General features: G+C 39.8%; 1 protein-coding gene across 4 annotated transcripts in view; it reads right to left on the minus strand.

Annotated features, from left to right (window-relative positions):
* Nucleotides 1-18,059, minus strand: part of DNAJC13 (DnaJ heat shock protein family (Hsp40) member C13) — a 709,325-nt gene that overhangs the window by 218,303 nt on the left and 472,963 nt on the right. For all 4 annotated transcript variants that reach the window (XR_008402530.1, XM_053714290.1, XM_053714292.1 and 1 more), the window contains 4 exons: nt 14,818-14,880; nt 14,624-14,725; nt 13,579-13,683; nt 1,860-2,062 (listed from right to left, as the gene is read on the minus strand). Coding sequence is in view for 3 of the 4 variants with exons in the window: in XM_053714290.1 (XP_053570265.1) it covers nt 1,860-2,062; nt 13,579-13,683; nt 14,624-14,725; nt 14,818-14,880 (473 nt within the window). In the remaining variant the exon portion in view is untranslated. The remainder of the gene's footprint in view (nt 1-1,859; nt 2,063-13,578; nt 13,684-14,623; nt 14,726-14,817; nt 14,881-18,059) is intronic.

The raw sequence follows: 18,059 nt of genomic DNA on the forward strand, positions 1-18,059 counted from the left end.
AGAAACTTATAAACTGGCAAAATCTACCATTATCAATCTCTGGTCGATTGGCATTATTCAAAATGACTCTTCTTCCGAAGTTGCTTTATGTCCTTCAGAATATCCCATTAATTTTACTAGAAAAGGATGTTCGGTACATTAATAGCTCACTTAGACAATTTATCTGGCAGGGGAAAAGATCTAGGATCTCCCTTGCTAAACTCGCTGTGCCAAAGGAATATGGAGGTCTGGCACTACCAGATATAAGATCCTATAACCTTATTTTTTTAGCTCGTATATTAACGGATTGGATCTTTTCTAAAAATTATGTTTTAAATAATGAGCTTGAAATAAATATATGCAATCCATATCTTCCACTAGCACTGATTCATTCTGTACCAAAGGAATTACCAGCAGAAATCAAGGGACTTAAAACCATATTCAATCCACTTAAGGCGTGGTGGAAAATATCTAACTCTCTTTCAATAAACAGCAAGGTTTCTGATTATCTTCCTTTAATAGGAAATCCGAAGTTTCAAGCACGCCTAAATTCTGCGGTGTTTAGAAGATGGCACAATAATGGGTTGAACAAGTTAATCTATTTATTAGATAAAGACAAACGATGTATTAAAACATTTGAGGAATTGAAAGCGGAATTCAATTTATTTAATAAAGATTTTGTTGCCTACCTGCAGGTAAGGCATTTTGTTTTTGAAAAAATCCAAGAAATGGTGCTGGGTTCTAGGTAAACTGGAAAATTGGCCCTTATTAACTAAAAACAACCATATGTCTATTACTCCGTGTTATCATTTAATTGGCGCCAGTAAAGGCTCCCTTAATCTGGTAAAGATGGCATCAGTTTGGAATTTATTAATTGGTCAGAATATTATTGAACTAAAAACTCTCCAATTGTCAATAAACAAAGTAGCACAGGTCACACTCTCTGCCACTTGGTGAGAAGAATATATAAAACTCCTTCACAGAGCATACTTCACTCCGGAGAGAGGTGTTGAGGTTTGTAACTTAGATTTTAATAAATGTCCTAAATGTTCGTACCCTGCGGCTGGCCTGATGCATATGATATGGCAATGCCCAAAAATAAGAAACTTTTGGAACAAATTAGAATTTTGGCTTAAGAAGGTTTTAAAAATTTCGCCCCTGGCTCTATCATTGTTTCAGAGCACACTGTGTCTGAGGAACCAAGTTGGCCATCAGAATAGTGAAAAATTGATCATTTTAGCTATTCTGGCCACTAGATATTTAATTTGTATAAAGTGGAAAATGCGATCAGTGCCAAGTATCTCCGAAGTTAGGAATTGTTTGAAAAAACAATGTATACTAGAACAAAGAGATACGAATATAGATAACTAATCAGATATCAGAATTTTTTTTAGCAAATGGGCAGTATTTATTAAAACACTTTCCCATAGTGAGATAGACCATCTGATCTTCCCATTCCAAAACTCAGAAATAGTTCTTTTAGGCATCTGGTAGGTGGCGAGGGTGGGGGAGGAGGGCAATTAGAATTTTTTTTTTTGGGTTTGAATAAGGAAAATTCCAACAATAGGCATATAAGAGAAACTGGGTTTAAATGTCTTGGGGATATTCTGCTGATCTATTGCTAAATTTTGTTTCTGTGTTATGATATGTTCTGTAATTCTGCATGAATATCTAAAAGATATTGATAATTTCTTTTTTTCCTTGCATCATTGTAGAACTGTGACAATTGTAGGTTAATAAATTATAATTTAAAAAAATGCTCTATCTGAATCACAAAAGAAAAAAATTGGGTTCAGTGTCCCTTTAAACAATTGTTATTTTACATTATTATGAGCATGTATGTGTTTATTGATTCCAAGTTGTTCATTTTTTAGCTTTACCTGCTGGGAAAGTATCCACACATTGTGATAAGCATGTTAAGGATGAGTGTAGCTAGGTCAGTCTCATTTAGTACAGCTTGCCCACTCGCCAACAAACACCACTTCAACTGAGGAATGACCTGCAGAGGTCGCCAGCCATCCATTCCTTGGGCCCAGCAACGGGTTTTGGGACTTAGCACTCCTGTGGTCCAGAATTCTTGCATCTATTGAAAATAAGGGTGTTTTCACTCTGATATTAGCACAACAGAGAAATTATAACTCTATTGTTTAAAAATCAGCAAAGACAATGAAAAACATAATTTATTCTTACCTGACAAAATTTCTTTCTTGGCAATGAGAGTCTACGATCCTTACTGATGGGAATTACATCACTTGGCACCAGGAAGAGGCAAATATACCCTATACCAGAGTTTCAAAATCGCTCCTACTTCCTCTTCCCTCCCAGTATTGCATAGTTGAGGACAGAAAGTAGCGAAAAGAACCATAGGGTACAGAGATGCAAACCAGGACTGCCATCACCAAAAAAGGAACCAAAAATATTGGGTGGGCACGTGGACTCTCACTACCAAGATCTGTTCTACAGAAGCCTCATTTTTAAAAGTTCAGGAAGTTGAAACGGAAGGAGTAGAATGTGATTCGAGAAGGCGGCTGCTGACCCGCCTCCAAGTAAGCCATACAGATTAGACTCCTCAGCCAAAAGGACAAAGAAACTGAAGTAGCTTTCTGATCCATCCTCTTACCAGAATACAAAATAAATAAACTGGAAGATTGACGAAATTCTTTATTAGCATGTAAATAGAATTTCAAAGCCCAAACCACGTCTAGATTATGTAAAAGTCGTTCCTTTTAAGACTTAGGGTTCGGACAGAGAGAAGGAATAACAATTTCACTGTTAATATTATCCACTGAAACAACTTTCAGTAAAAAAACAGACACAGTATGAAAGATCAAATACTAAAGCTCAGACGACAGATCTTCAGAAACTCTTCTCGCTGAAGAGATTACCAAAAGGAATAACACTTTCCAAGATATAATATCCAAAGGATGCATTGGTTAAAATGGAGGAGATTGTAAAGCCTTGAGAAACAGGTTGCGATTCTAAGGAGGAGAACAGGTTTAACAACTGGCCTAATCTTAACAAGTGCCTGAACAAAGATCGAATATCAGGCAAACAAGCTAACTTCCAGTGTAGAAGAACTAAAAGGGCAGAAATCTGACCCTTAATAGAATTGACCGACAAGCCCTTGTCTAAACGTTCCTGAAGGTATTGTAAAATCCTAGGAACTCTCACTGAATGCCATGAAAAGCCATGCATAGAACACCAGGAAAGGTACACCTTCCATACCTTGTAATAGATCTGTCTAGTAACAGGCTTACAAGCCTGAATTAAAGTATCAACGACAGACTCAGGAATACCTCTCTGAGCTAAGATCAAGCGATCAATCTCCACGCAGTTAAAGGGACAGTAAAGTCAAAACTAAACTTTCATGATTCAGATTGAGCATGCAATTTAAACAACTTTCCAATTTACTTTTATCATCAAATTTGCTTTGTTCCCTTGGTGGTATTTTTGAAAAACTAAACCTAGCTAGGCTCAAACTGATTTCTAAAACGTTGAAAACCGCCTCTTAGCTCAGAACATTTTGAAAGTTTTTCACAGTTAGACAGTATTAGTTCATGTGTGTCATATAGATAACATTGTGCTCACTCCCGTGAAGTTATTTAGGAGTCTTCACTGATTGACTACATTGCATGTCTGTCAAAAGCACTTAGATAAGGAGGTTGTCTGCAAAGGCTTAGATACAAGGTAATCACAGAGGTAAAAAGTATATTAATATAACTGTGTTGGTTATGCAAAAACGGGGAATGGGTAATAAAGGGATTATCTATCTTTTTAAATAAGAAACATTTTGGTGTATACTGTCCCTTTAAGTTGAGAAACTGAAGATTTTGATAAAAGAAAGGCCCTTACCCAATCAGGCCCTGTCGAAGTGGAAGGCTTCATGAAGGAGCACTGGACATCCTGACTAGGTCCGCATACCAAGTTCGTCAAGGCCCTGCTGGAGCTACTAAGACTGCCAAGACTCCCTCTTGCTTGAGACAAGCAATCACTCAAAGAAGTACGATTAGAGGAAAGAGGTAAACTAGCTGATAATGCCACAGGGCTGTCAGAGCATCGGTTAACTCCACCTTCAGATCCCTCGCTCTGGAGCCATAGCGGGGGGGGGGGGGGACGGGGCTTGTGATTGAGCTGGTACACCATCAGATCTATCACTGGCCACCCCCAGCAAACTATCAGCTGGTTGAAAATTTCCTGATTGAGAGACCATTTCTCTGAGTGGAGAGTCTGGCAGCTCAAATAGTCCGCTTCCCAGTTGTCCACTCCTGGGATGTGGATGACTGAGATCGAACAGATATGTCTCTGCTCATGATAATATGCAAGACACTTTTTTCATTACCAGGGAGCTGTGAGTGCCCGTCTGATATGTTTGCCACCACCGTGACATTGCCCTATAGCAAATAAATAAATGTGACTGAGCGAAGAAATGGCCATGAATGACGAGCATTGAAGATCGCTCTGAGTTCGAGAACATTGATAGGAAGAAGTGCTTCTCGAGTAGCCCAAACTCCCTGAGCTCTCAAATTAACCCAAACCGCACCCCAGACAGACAGACTGGTATCTGTCGTGATAATCTCCCATGAAGGAAGTTAAAACATTATCCCACGCAATATCGGATCTGGGGACGTCCACCAAGAAAAAGATTGTCTGGTGATCTGATCTAGGTGGATCACTTGAGAGAGATCGGAGTGATCCTTGTTCCACTGGCTTAACATGCAGAGTTGTAAAGGTCGTAAGTGAAAGCTTGCAAACTGAACTGCATTAGAAGCTGTGATCATAAGGCCCACCACCTCCATACATTGGGCTTTTAAGGGAAAATGTAGAGACTGTAACTGGCGACAAGCTGACGTTTCAGTCTACGTTCATTTCCACTGAGTCTATAATGACTCTCAAAAAGGCCACTCTGGTGCTTGGAGTAAGAGCTTTTTGCCTAATTTATCTTCCAACCATGACTGGGAAGAAAACACAGTAGCTGTTTTGTATGATCCATTGCCAAAGATAAAGATGGAGTCTGAACCAAAATATTGTCCAGGTAAGGAGCCAAAGCCACCCCTTAGGAACAAATCACAGAAAGTAAGGCTCCTAGAACCTATGTGAAAGTTCTGGGGGAAGTAGTTAGACCAAAAGGTAGAGCTGTAAACTGAAAATGTTTGTCCAGAAATACGAACCAGAGGAACCGATGATGATCCCGATGGACCGGGATGCTAAGGTATGTGTCCTTCAGGTCTATGATAGACGCAAACTGACCCAGAAGAACCAAAGGGAGTATCGATTGTAAGGTTTTTATTTTTAACGAGGGAACACTTAGAAATGTATTCAGCGTCTTTAAATCCAGGATGGGACGGTAGGCTCCCTCCTTTTTTGGAAGAACAAACAGATTTGAATAAAACCCTGTAGCCTGTTTTGCCAGAGGCACTGGAACAATTACTCTCATGTCCTCCAAGTCTCTTACACAGCGAAAGAAAGCTACCCTTTTCTCTGGACGCATGGAGATGTGAGATGGAATAAACCTCCCCCGAGGACGACAAGACTTGAAACCAATCCTGTAACCCTCGGATACAATTTCCATGACCCAGGGGTCCTGAACAGATTGAGCCCACACCTCCTGAACAGGAGCCTTTCGGAGCCAAGTCTGGATTTGGGGCCGCACCTTCATGCAGAATTAGTCTGCAGATTTTTTTAGACTGCTTGGACCTTACAGGACTTGGTCTCCATGCAGGCTTAGAGGACTCCAACTACTGGAAAGAAATTAATCATTGATTCTTTTTCTAGAGTAAGGGAAGAAAATGCCCTCCAGATTTCCCCTTAGGTCTATTCTTTTTGTCCTGAGGTAGAAAAGCCCCTTTACCCCCAGTTATTGTGAAGATGACAGACTCTAAACCTGGTAAAAAAAAAAGTCTTGCCCTTAAAAGCCAAGGACAAAAGCATAGACTTAGAGACCATGTCAGCAGACCAGGATTTCAACCAAAGAGCACTTCTGGATAATACTGCTTTGCATTGATGCGAATAATCAGAATGACTGCGTCACAGATAAAAGAATTTGCAGACTTCAAAATACACCCCTGAATCTTCTCTAAAAAATAGATTCCACAGAAACCAATTCAGAAAGAGAATCATAGCAAAAAGCAGATGTGCTAGCAACCGCTGCCACACTGACAGCTGGTTGAAAAAGCAAGCCACCCTGTAAAAAAGAATGATCTTCTCAGATAACCTTCAAGTTTTCTGTCCATAGGGTCTCTGAAAGACGTATGGTCGTCGCCAGAGTAGAAATAGCACCATCTACCTTAGGAATTGCTCCCCATAATTCCAGATTGGATAAAGCTAAGAATAATGCACAAGCAACACTCCTAAATTCCTTCTCTTTCAGGAACTATTCAATGAAAGAATATGAATCTGAAATTCTTCATAATTTCAGCAGCATCTCTATCAATGCCTTCTCCTTTGAAGAGGCAAAGAAATACTGTTCGGGTAGAGGAAGTAGGAGGTATTATTAAACTCTGGTATAAGGTGTTTGCCTCCTCCTGGTGGCCAGGTGATTTATTTCCCAACAGTAAGGATTCTGGACTCTTACTACCATTAGAAAGAAAGATAGTTCAGCAATCACCCAATTATATGGACAAAAATATCATCACACCATCAACATAGTATAAAAGATCACGTTCTACAGAAATCCCTCTTATTTACAATAGGGATACTATAGAGTATGCCAGTATGATTAATAAGCCTATAAAGAGCAGATGGGAGCATGAAACAGGAGATCAGTTTATTACAAATAAAGAAATCAGAATTATTAGGTATATTTTGCTAATGTATTTTCTTTTACAAGATATGACGAGTCCACGGATTTCATCCTTACTTATGGGATATTGCCTCCTGGTCAGCAGGAGAAGGCAAAGAGCTCCACAGCAGAGCTGCATAAATAGCTCCTCCCTTCCCCCCAACCTAGTCATTCTCTTTGCCTGTGTTAGTGATAGGAGTGAGGTAAAGTGAGGTGCTAGTTTAGATTCTACTATCAAGAGTTTTTTTTATTTTAAATGGTGCCAAAGTGTACTATTTTACTACCGGGCAGCTTCTGGAAGAACCATTTAGGGAACTTGTGAGGTTTTAGTCTCACTACGCCTCCCATATTGGTGCTGCCTGGATATGGACTTAGTGAATTTTTCCTAAGACATCTCTCTTTTCACAGGATCTCAGGAGGAGAAGTGGACCTCTTGACACTGTGATTTTTCATGCTGTTCCTCAGCATGGAGGTAAGTGCAGTTTTTACTCAAGGGCTCTGCAGCATATCCCGGACCTGACTGTACTTACTCCTCTATCAGGGCTTCCCTGCTTCAATATGCTAATTCTCACCTTAGAACAATATAGTGAGATCTGACATATATTTATTCCCCAAACATTCTGAGACAGTAAATACAATAGAAGTGTTGGGTTTTTTTGGTTATAAACACTGTATGTTTTTATGTTGGGCAGCTCTGGTTATGGTGGCAGCTTGCACACTTTGCTGGATGAGTATTTGGCTGACGCTGTGGACTTTTTACCGGAGGTTGTGTTTAAACTTTGTAAATAGGCTCCGGTAAATGGCGGTTCACAGTATTTTTCCGGGGGTTAGGTTTACGCCCTTGCCGTGCAGTATCTCCTCCATTAGGTTCCGGCTAGCTGCGTTCCTCACGGCACCTAAGCTTGCTTCCGTAAAACATTCGCAAGTGATCTTAGGTGCGCTGTACGAGGGGTAAAAGTGTCGAGCACGTGGAAGGTAGGAGCTGCAGCGGAGCTGCGGCGAGGTGGCTGATAGTTTTTCTAAGTGGTAGGAAAAGAGCCAGTAAGTTAATTTGTAGTTACTATCGACACAGGAAGTGTGGTTAAGTTTATTTAGGGGCATCCTCTGTCTTTTTTGCCTGCAAGGGGTTAGCGCAGTGGGAGCTTTTTAAAGACACAGTAATATATTTTTTATTAGTGTTTCTGTGACTCAACCAAGTTTGGTTTTGTGTTCCTGTTATCATGCATGACATTGAACAAAGTTCATGTCCCATGTGTTTAGATGCCATTGTGGAACCCCGTTACACTTTGTGACTCTTGTATTGAGAGAGCCTTGCAATGTAAAGGAAAAATAATTTTTAGTAAAGATATGTCTAAAGATTGTGCTCAGACCGATGAGATTCAGGGTATGCCGCAACAATCTCCCCAAGCGTCACAGCCTTTAACGCCCGCTCAAGCGACGCCATGTTCTTCATCGGCGTCTGCTTCTTTTACCTTGCAGGATATGGCTGCAGTCATGTAATCTACTCTCACAGAAGTTTTATCTAAGTTGCCAGTGTTACAGGGCAAACGCAGCAGGACATAAACCTATGTAGTTCCTGCGACTTCTGATGGCTATCTCTGATGTACCCTCCCAGGGATCTGAATTGGGGGGGAACTGTCTGACTCAGGAAGTGCGTTACCTCAGACAGATTTGGACGTCATGTCCTTCAGATTTAAACTTGAACACCTCCGCCTGTTGCTGCGGGAGGTTTTGCTGACTCTGGACGACTGTGACTCTATTGTGGTACCTCCAGAGAAATTGTGTAAGATGGACAAATACTTAGAAGTTCCTGCTTACTCTGATGTCTTTCCGGTCCCTAAGAGAATTACAGATATTATTACACGGGAATGGGAAAGACCGGGTATCCCGTTCTCACCTTCCCCTATTTTTAAGAAGATGTACCCTATAGCCGACTCCGTTCGGGACTCTTGGCAAACGATCCCTAAGGTGGAGGGAGCTATTTCTACCCTGGCTAAACGTACGACTATCCGACAGTTGTGCCTTCAAAGACCCTATGGATAAAAAGTTGGAGGGTCTTCTAAAGAAGCTTTTTGTTCACCAGGGATATTTATTACAACCAACAGCCTGCATTGTACCAGTCACAACTGCGGCCGCCTTTTGGTTTGACGCCTTAGAGGAGTCTCTTAAGACTGAGACTTCTTTAGAAGAGATAATGGACAGAATTAAGGCCCTTAAGCTGGCTAATTCTTTTGTCACAGATGCCGCATTTCAGATTGCCAAATTGGCGGCTAAGAATGCCGGATTTTCTAGTTTAGCGCGTAGAGCCTTATGGTTAAAATCTTGGTCTGCGGATGTGTCCTCTAAATCCAAGCTTTTGGCTATTCCTTTCAAGGGAAAAGACTCTGTTCGGGCCCGATTTGAAAGAAATCATTTCTGACATTACGGGAGGTAAGGGTCACCTCCTCCCTCAAGATAAGACATCTAAGCAAAGGGGACGTCAAAATAATTTTCGCTCCTTTCGCAATTTTAAAGGAATTTCCCCTTCCCCCTCCGCTAAACAGGAAGGGAATTATCCTCAAGCCAAGCCCACCTGGAGACCAACCAGCCTTGGAACAAGGGTAAGCAACCCAAGAAGCCCGCAACTGCTTTCAAGTCAGCATGAAGGGGTGGCCCCCGATCCGGGACCGGATCTAGTAGGGGGCAGACTTTCTCTCTTTGTCCAGGATTGGCTAAGAGACGTTCAAGATCCCTGGACACTAGAAATTGTGTCTCAAGGGTATCAGTTGGAGTTAAAAATTCCTTCCCAAGGGGGAGGTTTCTTCTTTCATGATCGTCTGTAGACCAGACAAAAAGAGAGGCGTTCTTACGTTGTGTAAAAGACCTCTCCACTTTGGGAGTAATTTGTCCCGTTCCCATACAAGAACAGGGACAGGGGTTTTACTCAAATCTTTTTGTGGTTCCCAAAAAAGAGGGAACGTTCCGACCCATTTTAGATCTCAAGAGTCTAAACAAGTTTCTCGGAGTTCCATCCTTCAAGATGGAGACTATTCGGACAATTCTTCCATTGATCCAGGAGGGTCAATATATGACTACCGTGGACTTAAAGGATGCATATCTTCATATTCCTATCCACAGAGATCATCACCAGTTCCTGAGGTTTGCCTTTCTGGACAAACCTTTTCAGTTTGAGGCTCTTCCTTTCGGACTGGCCACGGCACCCAGGATCTTCACAAAGATTCTGGGGTCTCTGCTGGCGGTTCTCAGACCGCGGGGCACTGCAGTGGTGCCTTATCTGGACGATATTCTGATCCAGGTGTCGTCTTATCAACTGACAAAGTCTCATTCCGACATGGTTCTGTCCTTTCTAAGAACTCACGGGTGGAAAGTGAATCTGGAAAAGAGCTCACTAATTCCACAGACAATGGTTCCTTTCCTGGGAACTCTAATAGACTCTATACCCATGAAAATCTTCTTGACGGAGGTCAGAAAGTTAAAGATTCTGAATACTTGCCGAGCCCTTCAGTCCAATCCTCGGCCATCAGTGGCTCAGTGCATGGAGATAATTGGATTGATGTTGGCGGCAATGGATATCATTCCGTTTGCATCTCAGACCTCTTCAACTGTATATGCTCAGACAGTGGAATGGAGATTATGCAAATTTGTCTCCTCAGATAGATCTGGATCAGGAGACAAGAGACTCTCTTCTTTGGTGGTTGTCGCTGGATCATCTGTCCCAAGGGACGTGCTTCCGCAGACCTTCTTGGGTGATAGTGACAACGGACATCAGACTACTAGGATGGGGCGCAGTCTGGAATTACTTGAAGGCTCAGGGTGTGTGGACCCGGTCGGAGTCTCTTCTTCCAATCAATATTCTGGAATTGAGAGCAATATTCAATGCGCTTCTGCCAAATTCATCCGGTTTCAGTCGGACAACATCACGACTGTGGCTTACATCAATCATCAGGGGGGAACAAGGAGTTCCTTAGCGATGACAGAAGTATCCAAGATAATTCAGTGGGCGGAGGCTCACTCTTGTTATCTGTCAGCAATCTACATCCCAGGAGTGGACAACTGGGAAGCAGATTTTTTGAGCAGGCAGACGTTTCATCCAGGGGAATGGGAACTCCATCCGGAGGTCTTTGCCAACCTTATTCTCAGGTGGGGCAGACCGGTATTGGATCTGATGGCATCTCATCAGAATGCCAAGCTCCCGAGATACGGATCCAAGTCCAAGGATCCTCAGGCCGAACTGATAGATGCCTTGGTCGTTCAACCTAGCTTATGTGTTTCCACCGTTTGCTCTCCTTCCCCGGGTGATTGCACAGATTCTAATCGCTCCTGCGTGGCCTCGCAGGACTTGGTATGCCGATCTGGTAGACATGTCCTCTCTGCCACCGTGGAAGCTTCCATTGAGGCAGGACCTTCTCATTCAGGAACCCTTCCATCATCCGAATCCAATTTCTCTGCAGCTGACTGCTTGGAGATTGAACGCTTGATTTTATCTAAGCGGGGGTTCTCTGATGCGGTCATTGATACCTTGATTCAGGAACGCAAGCCTGTTACTAGAAAACTTTACCATAAGATATGGCGTAAATATCTTTATTGGTGCAAATCCAAGGGCTACTCATGGAGTAGGGTTAGGATTCCCAGGATTTTATCTTTTTTTCAAGAAGGATTGGAGAAAGGGTTACCAGCAAGTTACTTAAAGGGACAGATTTCTGCTTTGTCTATTTTGTTACACAAACTTCTGGCAGATGTTCCAGATGTTCAATCTTTTTGTCAGGCCCTGACTAGAATCCGGCCTGTGTTTAGATCTATCGCTCCTCCTTGGAGTTTAAATTTAGTTCTTAATGTTCTTCAAGGGGTTCCGTTTGAACCTATGCATTCCATAGATATTAAGTTATCTTGGACAATTTTATTTTTAGTTGCTATTTCTTCTGCTCGCATAGTTTCTGAGCTTTCGGCTTTACAATGTGATTCACCTTATCTTATTTTCCATTCTGATAAGGTGGTGTTACGTACCAACACTGGTTTTCTTCCTAAGGTTGTTTCTAAAAAAAAAATATTAATCAGGAAATTGTTGTTCCTTCCTTGAGTCCTAACCCTTCTTCTAAGAAGGAGCGTATGTTACATAATTTGGACGTAGTCCGTGCCTTGAAGTTCTACTTACAGGCGACTAAGGATTTTCGTCAAACATCTTTATTATTTGTTGTTTTTGCTGGTCAGAAATCTACGGCTACCTCTCTTTCTTTTTGGCTGAAGAGTATCATCCGTGTTGCATATGAGACTGCTGGACAGCAGCCTCCAGAACAAATTACGGCTCATTCTACTAGGGCTGTGGCTTCCTCATGGGCATTTAAAAATGATGCTTCTGTTGAACAGATTTGCAAGGCTGCAACTTGGTCGTCTCTTCACACTTTTTCCAAATTTGATACTTTTGCTTCATCTGAGGCTGTTTTTGGGAGAAAGGTTCTTCAAGCAGTGGTGCCTTCCGTTTAGGTTCCTGTCTTGTCCCTCCCTTTCATCCGTGTCCTATAGCTTTGGTATTGTATCCCATAAGTAAGGATGAAATTCGTGGACTCGTCATATCTTGTAAAAGAAAAGGGAAATTTATGCTTACCTGATAAATTCATTTCTTTTATGATATGACGAGTCCACAGCCCACCCTGTCTTTTTTTTTTTTTTTTAATAAAGACAGGTTTTTATTTTTGTTAAACTTCAGTCACCTCTGCTCCTTGGCTTTTCCTTTCTCTTCCTAACTTCGGTCGAATGACTGGGAGGTGATATCCCATAAGTAAGGATGAAATCCGTGGACTTGTCATATCATAAAAGAAATAAATTTATCAGGTAAGCATAAATGTCCCTTTTCTATGCAGAATCAATAAGTGAAAACATGACTATAATGACCATTTAACCAATATTATTTAATATACAGTGTATATGCTTTGTTTGTAACTTAAAATAAAAATATATCTGGCTTGAGGAATGTGAGTAGCTACTGAAACACGCATGCCATTTTAAGCAACTTTCTAATTTACTCCCTATTGTCAATTTTTCTTTGTTCTCTTGTTATCTTTATTTGAAAAAGAATGCATCCAAGTTTTTTCGGTTCAGTACTCTGGACAGCACTTTTTTTTTATTGGTGGATGAATTTATCCACCAATCAGCAAGAACAACCCAGGTTGTTCACCAAAAATGGGCCGGCATCTAAGCTTACATTTTTGCATTTCAAATAAAGATACCAAGAGAATAAAGAAAATTTGATAATAGGAGTAAATTAGAAAGTTGCTTAAAATTGCATGCTCTATCTGAATTAGGAAATAAAAAATTTGGGTTCAGTGTCCCTTTAAGTAGGGATTGAAAAACACTTAAGTAGGGATTTTATTTCTATGTGCAAGAGGGCAGGAAACATTGTAAAGAATACTGCCTCTTTTAAAAGTTCCAAAAGAACTATAGACAAGATCAATTTCAAACTTGATTTTTGTTTCTAAATGTATTTTCTAAGGATGTTTTTGGTACTTACTATACCTGTGTAATAATCTACTAAATAAATAATTTATTTATTTATAAAAAAACATATTTTTCCAACAAAATTAACTTTATTGAAAATAAATCTTAACACTACATTATATGCAGAGTTTTTAGACGGCGCATAAAATTACATTATGTTTAAAAAGAAACAAAAACAAAAATATAGAAGCCTATGTGAAAAAAGTTATATGTTGTTCTCAGATGCAATTTATGTTGAAACGTGTCTTCAATACAGGAGACTCACATCTGTGAGCACAAAGATAATTAAATATAGGCTATTTAAAACCAAGAAATTTAAAAAAGTATACCTCTTCAAAACTATAGGGACCCCTCCTTTCCTTATCAGCATTACCAAAATACCATTCTTTCTCACTTTCTCTCTTCATATCAGGAGAAGCTTCAATAACATTGCTCTGAAAGAAAACACAGGTAAAATATATGAATTACTTAAAAAAATAAACTCAGGTTACTTACTAATTTTAAATATTGGAGGATTTTATAAACAATAGTCCAGGCATCAAAAGTGGTAGAACTTTATCAACTAAAAATAAGTTCTGTGATGCAGTCAGGTAAAGAACCTGCTAAAATAACCACTATAGGAATCTTTATGCTATTGCTTATAGAAATGTTTGGAATCGTTAGAACTTGAATGAGAATTTCACTCTGGTGAGTTTTGGTTCACTTGTAAATAAAAACAATGAGCATATGTATTCACAGCAACATGGACAAGCTAAATCTTAGAAAAACAAGGGACCAGTTGCCATTTTGTCAGCAAACCAGAGCTACTCTAGAAGATACAGTTTCATATCTAAAAACACTTCATAATAAAGCTCAGTATTTTTGAAGGTCAAAGATGCAATATGTAGCATTCATGCTCAGTACAATGAAATTACATTATTTGTGCTCACTGAGTGGGAAGTCTTCGATTTGGTGCATGATCCGAATTAAACAGAATTAAGAGAGATAGAGATATAGAGTCTATTATGATAGACAGGAAAGTTAGACCTTCAAATACAATTCTTCTAGTAATAAGAAAATGGCATACTGAAATTGATGACTAACATTCTCCAGTAGATATGATTACAATTTGGAGAGCTGTCTCACTATTTAGGCGTTTCTCAATTGGAGACCTTTAATTGGAACCTCTCTTTCTCTAAAGTCTACTATAACAATAATAATACAAAGGTCAAATAATAAATTACTCCTTTTATGGAAAAAGTGTTCAATATGTTTTTTTTTTTTTTTTTTTTTTTAAATACTATCAAAAATGTAAAGTAATTCTAAACCCTAACACAGCAGTTTCAAAATACAGTGACCTATTTCACTTAAAGAATGCCTAAATAAAAAACCTACTTGTAAAGGTACAGTAGCTCGACTCGTATGAAGATGTGCAAGAGTGAGAATGTCAACAAGGATTCGTACACCATTTGAGTCCATTATATCCTTGACATTTTTCTGGAAAAAAATAAAAATGTTGTAGATTCTAAAACATACGGCAGACATGAAATATACAAATCAATTACAATCATGATGTGATCCAAACTAACCTTATTGAGAATAAGTTTGTTCAAGAATAATATCAGTCTGTCCCTTTCCAGTCTGTCAGTACACTGTTGGAAAAGCAAGATATTTTGTTTTCATTGGGTAGTTTGTTAAAATGACACAGCATGTAATATGATCAAAAATGTAAATATGTATTCAACAATAACATTTTGCTCATATGGCTATATGATAAAAAGCAAATTTATAGCAATTTATGACACCATCATTTACAAGCTCTACATAGTTGTGCATTTGTTAAAACTTAAATTTTCATATATATTTTGAGTAAATCGATTATTGGAACAGTTAATACTAACATTTATATTAGTTTGTTGCTTTTTGGAGTACGTAGAAACTTCAATGAATTTTACAGATGCTTTTATCAGTAACTTACTTATCAAACCAATCTTTAAATCTATGTTTCACAGTATACTATAAAAAAATAAACTCACAATATATATTAAGATAAGGCATTGAAATAAAATGGATGAAAAGAATTGAAATTAAATTTTTTTTGCTAAAGTCTCACACCCAATAGTACCGACACTAAACTACAACACAGCCTAGCATGACAAAAATGTGCTAGCACTTAAATGTACTGTAAAAATGTTTTTCCTTTAATGTATGTCCAATGACTTGTTCTACCAGCTGCAGGGTATAAAATGTATGATAAATTGCATTTTCATGTTTATTTGTTTATATGAAATAGCTGGTTTTGTGCTTTGAAACCACAACCTATTTAAAGGGACATTGTACACTAGATAGCTGGCACTATGACAAGTATATTACTGAGGAAATTGACCTAAAGAGTCCAGTGCTACCCCACTGTAATAGAAACCAAAGTCCTCCCATAGACAAGATAGAACAAAAGATAGGGGCTTATAGCACTCACCCTCAAACGTAATAGTACATTCTGGCTAAAACTTAACCTTTAATAATATTCACACATTTAAAACCGCAGGAATCTTCCGGCTGAGGGGCGGAGCATGCAGGTAGCTGGCAGGTAGCTGCTGTCGGCTCCGTCGGTCCCGGTTTCTATTCTAGGGAATCTACAAACTCCAGCCTTCCGAATTGTGCCTTGGTCTACTGGGATTAGACCCGGCACCCGATCAGGGGATCTCGGGCTAGAAGTCACTACTAGGCTGAAATTGCTCTCTCGCCAAGGGCACACTGTCTAACTGTCCAAGCATCACAACCCAGGGTTCCGAAAACCGCATTGAGTCTGGTCTGCTGCACATCTCTCCCCCTGTAATTGTCTGCACTATAGCGGAAAACCTGAAACTGCATGGTTTGAAGGTGGGAGATAAGAAAAAGGTGGCATTTGTATAAAGTGACACTGACCTATGGCGCCTAAGTGCGGTGTGAGTGGATAACCGGTTGGAGAATCGTGGTGTCCGCTGTTACAAGATTGAAACCCACAAGGAATTTGACTCTCCTTCGGATGTGGTGAGTTAACCCGCCGGGGTTTATCGCCCCTTAAAGCAGAAGGATCCTCAGGCACGCTACAGACTTTGCTATCTTGGAGGTGAAGGTGTGTTCCCGGCTGCTGCAGTGTGAACCAATCGAGTAACGGGAAGCCGACACTCCTACCTCCTGCTGGCGCCGCGCCAACTGTCTGAGGACGTAGAGCCCTTCCATTCCCCCACTACCTGCCGCAAATTGCTGCAGCCTATTTTGAGGTGTTAGACACACTACACAAGAGGACTGCAGACATCAAGCTGGCAAAGACCTAATTTGATTCAACAGTTGCTGCCGCGGAGACTGATCTAGCAGAAGGTATTACACGCCATTGAGGGCTGCCGTGGTTTGTTCCTTTACTGGGCTACAGACGGAACACCAAAGAGGAAAGAAGTATCAGAAAGGGCCCACTCTTCACTTGGCTGTATAACTCTCTTTGTGGATACCACTGAAACGTGTGTATAATTCCTCAGAATTAACCCAGAAGACATGTAAGTGCTACACCTAAGGGTGTCTAAATTTGGGTTATTACCACCTTAAGCAATTGGAGTGAGAGGCTATTGACCTCAGACGGAATTTTTTGTTTATCACACTCTTTTATTGAAGCAGGGCTTGGTATCTGGACTTTCGCTATTCCTAATACCTATTTTGCAATAAAATCAAACGAGACTTGTACTGTAGGATGTCTAGGGCTTTCTAAGGCCAATGTATAAAAGGTGACAAAGTACAGGTTGCAATCAACATATATGTCCTTTTTGAGAGGCGCCTATACTTATATAATACAACAGTTCTTTAAAATTGAATGGGCGCCTAGTGATATAAATATTTAATGTGTAGGTATATATATACAGTGATTGAAACATTAGTTTTATCCTAGGCATGAAACTTCTTTTGATATAAGGCTAGTAAATACCACTGTTTGGAACCAGAAAACTTGTATTTAGAGAATAACTTGTAAAGGATATATATTTTGTCAAATAATGAGTTCTATAAATCCTCTATACCTGAATAACAGCAATTAATTTAAATTAGAGTTGGTTATAGTAAGCTTTGTGGCTTTAAATTTGGAAACAGAGGTGCTGAAGTTAATTTAGAGGCAACTCATAAAGATTCGAGATACAAGTGTTGCTCTCTCTGATTTTTTTTTTCGCTCAATAAGTGCACTGGGATTGATAGTTTTCACCTTTTTTTTTTTTTTTCACCAACCGGCTGATTTCAGCCCCTATACACACATTGGGACCAGTGATTCCCTTTTCCGTGTTTTTTTGTTTTTGTTTTTTTTTTGCACAATAAGTGCACTGCGATTGATATTGATATTTTTCACTAACGGGCTGATTTCAGCCCCTATATACACATTGGGATCAGCGATTCCCTTTTTTCTCTTTTTTTTTTTGCACAATAAGTGCACTGGGATTGATAAATTGCACCCCTTTTTTAAGTTCACTAAGGAGCACTAAGTGTAACACTTTTTTTTTTTTTTTCCCTCACAATAAGTGCATTAGGATTGATAGTTTGCACTCTCCACCAGACTGCCTCTTTGGCGGCCTGTCACTGACAAATTTACACAGCCTTTTTTTTTTTTTTTTTATAATTATAAGTTGTGTATATCTCACATATATTGTATTGAATGGAGAGGTTCATCTCTCAACAAAAAAGTGCCTCTCCTAGTATGCCCCCGAAACACAATGAGAAGCGAGGGAATTCCAAAAATTCAGAACTACCTCATGACACCTCACAAGACCGTAATGCTATGAATTTGTTTAATGATATGTCTGAATTTGCTGCGGAA

This window comes from Bombina bombina, chromosome 5, assembly GCF_027579735.1.
Source record: "Bombina bombina isolate aBomBom1 chromosome 5, aBomBom1.pri, whole genome shotgun sequence".
NCBI lineage: Eukaryota > Metazoa > Chordata > Amphibia > Anura > Bombinatoridae > Bombina > Bombina bombina.